The 7,040-nt window shown below is 36.8% G+C and overlaps 1 protein-coding gene across 1 annotated transcript in view; it reads right to left on the bottom strand.

Annotated features, from left to right (window-relative positions):
• Positions 1-1,023: 1,023 nt before the first annotated feature.
• Positions 1,024-7,040, bottom strand: part of LOC126852579 (Krueppel-like factor 3) — a 279,045-nt gene continuing 273,028 nt past the window's right edge. The window contains exon 7 of the mRNA XM_050597529.1: positions 1,024-1,870. Coding sequence (XP_050453486.1) covers positions 1,698-1,870 — 173 coding nt within the window. The 3' untranslated portion in view covers positions 1,024-1,697. The remainder of the gene's footprint in view (positions 1,871-7,040) is intronic.

The following is a 7,040-nucleotide window of genomic DNA, read 5'->3' as shown; positions in this document are numbered from 1 at the left end:
GAACATTAATTGAAGGTTAATTAAATAATCTTCTTAAAATACTCAGTCTAATTTGTGCACTTTTGGATTAGTAATTCCAAAATCGCCAATTCGATGCATAAAAGACATCCTGATGCGATTGCTATTTTGTAATTAGATAATCGCAAAGAACGATGTCATAAATATACATGATAAAGTGGATCGTTCTTGCGACAGACGACACAGAGCGTTTGAGCATATATTTGAGATGTTCTGCGGATATTTATTGAGCTGCTAAGTTTTCCATTATGATGCTATCGCGTAAAATGCGGTATAACACTTGTTGTCGTTTGTATGAAACGTTTGTGTCTCAGGATCAAAAATCTCAAAGCGCGTTAGAAAAGAATAATTTACTCGATTATGCTTTTATTTACTTTCATAAAGCACGAAATAGTATACCTAACGATATTTCGTGATTGCACCTTCTACTTTGGCACCTTATGCGGAATCAAAATTTGACGATTTACGATCGAAAAAAGCTGTTTCTTTTTTGCCACTAAAAAGACATTTTAAAAAGCATCATATATAATGCTATTTAATAATGGTATTGCTTGTTACGCATTCACATAATACTGGCTTTTGGGATGCCGACGTTTTATATCTCACTTCATTACTACATGATGAAACGTTAATGATTGTCCGTCTCTAAACGCGAAATTCTTTGTGCATAATCGAAAAATTGCTCTATTAATGCTTTTACGTAATATCTACGATCACGGTTGTAGTTTATTTAACTGAGCATGCTAAGTCCCAAGCTCCGTCACCGGAGTTCGATATATATATATATATATATATATATATATATATATATATATATATATATGTATATATTCTTTAGTTTAAATTCTAACTATTTACTTAGCTTAATTAATTAATTAACTTTTATATACTGGCTCTATTCTTCGTAATGTATACGAGATAAATGGTGCTCTAGACTAGTTGAGCTGGCCTTATTTAAACATTATATATATATATATATATATATATATATATATATATATATAACAAACTGGAAAATAGAACAAATAAAAATTGGCTAGAAACACAGAAGAGAACAGATACGCGTATATATAATGACGATACGTCTCATCGTGCCGAATCTACGATCTCGATTGCGATTTAAAACACGCAAGTAAATCTTTCCTTCTTCAAAAAGTGATCAGATTGACGTGCATTTAACAAAGCCCGACAATTGGCGAAACAATTAACCACTCGCGTTCAATGCTCGTAATTCAGATTCACCGGTTCGATTATTGTAGCTGCAATTGCCGGAAAGATCCCACTGTCAAAAGATTCGCAAAAGTTACAGCATATCGAGAGAATCGCATATCGGCCGACCAAAGTTGATCGATATCGCGATTATTTAGTTCGCGACTAAGCGCTAAACCTAATAAACGATTTGTTTGTTTCGTCAATCTATTTTCTCTTTTCTTAGTTACTGCCCGCCCCCGATCGACCGGTCCGTCGTCTGTCGTGAGATTCGGGACGGGCCGACTCGCGACGCGGCTCTTCAGGTCCCAAATGTAAGAAATATTATCGTCCGTCTCTTGCTCGCGTCCAGGATCACTCGGTGATCACTGGCCTATTGCCGAGAACCGTTTCTCACCTCCGCCTCTCTTGTCGATCAGCGTGCGCTTTCTCTCGCGTCGCACGACGTCTGTGGACGGCCCTTTTCATCATCAGTGCCTCTTCATGTGAAGCGACAAATGGTCGCTTCGCGAGAATGATCGCTGACAGAGATGGCACTTGAACGGCTTTTGGCCCGTGTGCTTGCGATAGTGCCGCGTCAGCTCGTCCGATCGTGCGAATTTCCACGTGCAACCTTCCCACGTGCACTGATACGGCTTCTCGCCTGTAACAGATAAATGAGAGCACATCTTGATGATAAGGATACTGAATATATTTATTTCACAATTTTTAGATTTCTTATGCTGGCATGGGCTTAGGTAAATAGGGCTTAAAGTATTAAAAGCAATTTAAGATTTCGTGCTTATTGCTCTGATTTTGTTGCACTTTTAAATGATTAAAAAAATTTAACATAAACTTTATCACAACAGAATCTCAATGTTGAACATGATTTTTCAAAAATCAATTGCTTTTTAAAAATTTTTTATATAATAACTAATATAAGGTAAGAATATTTTTAAATATGGTTGCCTTTTTTTATATAATTTATTTATGAGATTTATAGAATTTCCATAAAGAGACAAAAATAGCAATCAATATCAATTGTATTAATCAATGCGTCATATATAACTAAAATAATTTATACTTTGATGTGCACATTAAATTTCACTCAGCGGTCATATAATCAAAGCGATTCGTATGTTGACCTCAATATATTCGGTCATCGAGTCAAAACACGCTCATTAAATACACATTACATATTATTAAATATATGTTTAAATTAATCTTAATATTAGCAATTTCCACAAAATACATTTTAAATATATTATTTAGATAATAGTCTATGAATAATCCAAGTTTCTAGTTAAACTTGCGAATCGAGAATTTAATTCTGTTTCAACATACAATATGTGACAAATCTGCGGATAAATTGCTTAAATTCCACGAAAACTAAATTTCTTATTATATCAATTCTCTGTTTAAAACTTAAAAATATATTTTGAAACGTGTTTATATGTAAATGTGATAATTAAATAATAAATGCATAGCGTAAGTAATTCGAATAATGCAATAATATTATTACATATAGTTGTTTGTAGTGCCAGTAATTATATTCTGCTTAAATGCACATACATTGGCGTGAATCAAAACATGCCTTTGTTGATCGTACATTGATTTAAAATGTGAGAAAAGGGGCGAAAAAAAAGTATAAAAATCAAGATCGCTCACGAGATATAATATACAGAAGTTCTATATAAAAACTTCCACGTGCACGTCTCTTTTAAAAAATCAATCATCATCGAAAATATTGAATATCATCGAGCATCGAGTATCACAGAGCCTTAGAAGTGCTGAGATCATGGTGTCTGAAGTATCTGTGACGTTTGTAATAGTCAGCTTATTCGCATTGCAATTTTTTGCTGAGGTAGTACGTGTCCAATGTGTTTTTCATATGCAGAGAAAAGGAGAAAATTTTACAGTATAAATTGTATAAAAAAAAATACATGTCCTTTGACATTTATTGTAAAACTGGAACGACATTAGTATATTTATTATTATTAATCGTAAATTAAGCATTTTATTGTTTGTCAAGGATTATGTTTGTACATAAAAATATTTGAATAATTATAATATTCCGTTGTAAAAATATAATACACGTATATAATATTATTGAATAAAAATATCGCGATTTCTTTTAATATTTTACAATTACAAAAATTATATATTTATATAGTATTTAATAAATTATAATTTTTACTGTAATATTTTCCATTAACTTTGATTTCAACAAAATCCGATGGTCGAAAATCAATTTCTCTCTTAATGTATAATTTCATCAATTTGTTTACCTTCAAAATAATTTCGATTCCATAATCGCATTGCCGTACACCACGTCGCACTACAAAACGCGTGAATTCTTCCACGAAAGAAGGAGCAAAATCGAAGGAGAAGTGAGAAATCGCTCTCATGTGCTCCAGAAGAATTGTGAAAACTGTTCAGGGCAAGACAACGACGTAATCGCCATCAAGTTCAATCGCTTCGTGCAGTCGTCGAGATGAAGACGAGCCGGCGAATCGTTACGATCAGGTGGGGCCGGTTTCGCGATCTCATTAAACCCGCGTCGGTTAGAGCCGGATAACGATCGACCGCGGGTTGAGCGACGAGGACGACGATGTGATATGTCGTCTTCTCCGGATCCGATCTCGCGAATGGAAAATCGCCGCCGTTTGATCGATATATTTCTGCGTCCGCGAATTCTTCCGAGCGATGCTTCTTAGCTAACTGCGGGGGTCGTAAGTCACAGCGGGTCAAGACGAGGAGTGTTATTATCGCGAGGATCGAGACGGAGGAGCGGGAAGCGGCGCTTAACCCTTAATTTGGTATTTGCCCTTGTAAATGGCCGGTGTTAAGGCACAAGCGGAACAATTATCGCGTCGCGGGACGTGAGCCGAGTTACGGCCTCCGACGCAAGACGAAGCAGAGTTAACGCACGCATTTATTATTACGCATTAGGAACGATTAATCTTTATAAATCGGACGTTTTAATTATTGCGCGATGCGCACGCAAAGGGGAGGGAGATAACCGTGAGATCGTTTTAATGAGAAATGGCGCTTTCGGTAACATCTTCCCGGTAATTTCGCGAGAAATCCGATATATGGAAGTGGAGGTGAAAACATTCTATCTTCTCCTTTCATCTCGCAATTTATCCCATTCTGTCTAAAATAATGGAACAATGCGCAATTCACAATCTCGGAAAATGGATTACCATCGTTACCATACGATTATAGTCGACGTTACATTGTCCGTAACAACTGCGGAGTGCCGCTACGCTGTGAAAGAAAGAAAAAAGAACACCAGTCACTACGGAATATTAACGCCACCTTTTTGACAGTACCGCGGGGCTAATTACCGAACGGTAATTAACGAGGTATAATATCTGCGTTCCTGAAAGCCGGCCGTAATTAAAGACGCGACGCAAAGGGAACGGCAGGTTGCCGCGCGGCTGGAAAGGATTATTGAGCTTTAGCGGTGCCGAGAAACGGCGGGGCGCGGATGATCGAAGACACGTTCTCTCCACGCCGTAGATCTAAATCGGCCGTTTTCACGTCCCGACGTCTATCGGGCGAATATTATTGCGCAACGCGCCGGGGATATGCGAACGACTAATGACGTTATGAAGGAAATGGCGCGCGCGTACGGTTGTGTTGCGTAATCGTGAGTAATTAGTCCATTTACAACTCGTACGAGGGTAATATCGACCGATGGGCGTCGCATTAGTTCTCTTCGTCATTAATGTATTTCGATGGCGTTTTTCCGCGCGGCCCGCGCGTTTATTGCTCCATAGATTAACGTCGCGTTACCTTCCCCTCCCCTAGTTTGTGTTCTACTCTCTTTTCCGTCAAGTTACTTAATCGTAACTTAAGCGAGATTGGGGCCATTCGTTTGCGACGTTGTTCTCATTTGCGTGCGCGTGTAAAGATCGAAATATGATAAGGCGAAATAAGCACAAGTCTCCACTTGAAAAATTCAAACTCTTACTGATTATTTAATTAAATTTTCTGGTTTTCCACTGTCTCTGAGAATGGACGAAATAGAATTAAACAATGCAAATGTTTATTCTTTCAATTCAATATTTTTTATAGGATTTTAGCAAAAAAGCACATAATTTAAATTAAAATTGCTACTTATATATTATTTCTCATCAATTGCGACTAAATTCTTTTTATATCAATTCTTCAAACTCTAATCTAGATTGTGTATTATTTCTTTGCCTTACATCATGCACATTTTCTAACTCTCTAATAAAGCGACACGATCATTAAGCTCGCTGCAATACCGTACAATTTTTTCGCGATGCAAATACACGCGATTCATTTATCACCGCATGCGGAGACATTGTTTAATTATCGCATAATAGCGTGTCTCGTCTTTTGTTACATTTCAAGATAGCGAGATAGATGAGACTATTTATCTTGAGACACAAGTCTACTAGAGTCACGCGGAGCGAAACATTGAAGACAGTGTTGTATCGTATTGCGACGTGATATACAAATAAGATGTTACCTATGATATATTAACTGTAAGTTACAAAGCTAGAGGAGATGATAAAGCAGACGTATATTGGAAATTTCACACATAAATTACACTAATCTTCTTCATAAGAAAAATCAAACTATTTATGTCATGTTGTGCACATTGTTCCTTACATCAGCCGTGGATACTCGCTGATTATCGCTAAATCTGTAAAATTGACAGCTTGTACGTAATACATTTCGCGATTCGATTATCAGTTAACGAAGCTGTACGTTTCGATACATTTTCTACGCGAAGCATATAATTATCACATCACAGCACGTGAGAAAGTTGCTCCGACGCATGGCTAAGCGACACGATGCGTGCCAGTAATGAGGAGCGAACTAACAGCTCTTCTCTCGACTAGTTAGGAAAAAACATAAACCATGTGTGTCGTTCATAGATGCAGCGTTCACGTGATGTCAATCTTAGACCGTAATGAGACTCAACGTTTCCGATGCATCTTGAAATTACACACGCTTTGTATAAATTATCTAATTCTTAGGCACACAATTGAATTTGTTTCTCTCATCAAATGATATGAATCTTTTTCCGCGATAGATAATAATTTAAAAAACTTTTTAAGAGATTAAAAGTTAGCAAAAAAATTAAAAAAAAAAAAAAAATGAAGATTTAGTATGAGTGTGTGTATAAAAGTTCATAATTTATAAGATATTTATTTTATATTTCAAATTTTTTTCTTATTTGAAATAAGGCTGATTCATAGATTTATTTTGCATATGTACGAAACTCAATTACCAAATCAATTCTCCTAAGTTTATATGCTGACAAAGCAGCAAGCAAATGAATGAGCGGAAGCAAATTATTAGGATTATTAAATATTATGAATGCTATCGAAGGTGAGCTAAGATTGTGGGAAGTTATTTGTAGAAAAGAGAGCAACCATGATTTGCGATGACCAAGAAGAACAATGCGGAGAAGCGTGCTCGTCAGGAAATCGTTAACCCACCCAGAGAAGGTAAATGCAGCCTTCGGCATTAGTGCATAAGTGCATTGTTAATAACAGGGTACCCGAAGCACTACCACTTGTAGAGAAATCTACAGAGCGAATTGCTTGTGATGATCAGCGTATCCTTCGATACACGGAACCGATCGGCGGACGTTGTCCGGCTTACGCCAAGGCTAATTCGCTTTAATTAATACACGAGGTCTCTCAACAAACCTCCCGTCTATCAAGGGTCACGCCAGTCGGCTGACACAGAACTTATATCTGATAGTTATGCACAGTGATCCTCAGTTTTGGTTCCTTATCTTCTCTGATTTGTTAAATTTTTCGCTGTAGCAGCAATACATGATTAAT

The sequence above is a fragment of the Cataglyphis hispanica genome, chromosome 10 (assembly GCF_021464435.1).
Source record: "Cataglyphis hispanica isolate Lineage 1 chromosome 10, ULB_Chis1_1.0, whole genome shotgun sequence".
NCBI lineage: Eukaryota > Metazoa > Arthropoda > Insecta > Hymenoptera > Formicidae > Cataglyphis > Cataglyphis hispanica.
Note: the sequence above shows the minus strand (reverse complement) of the source record. Positions and strands in the feature narration are given on the sequence as shown.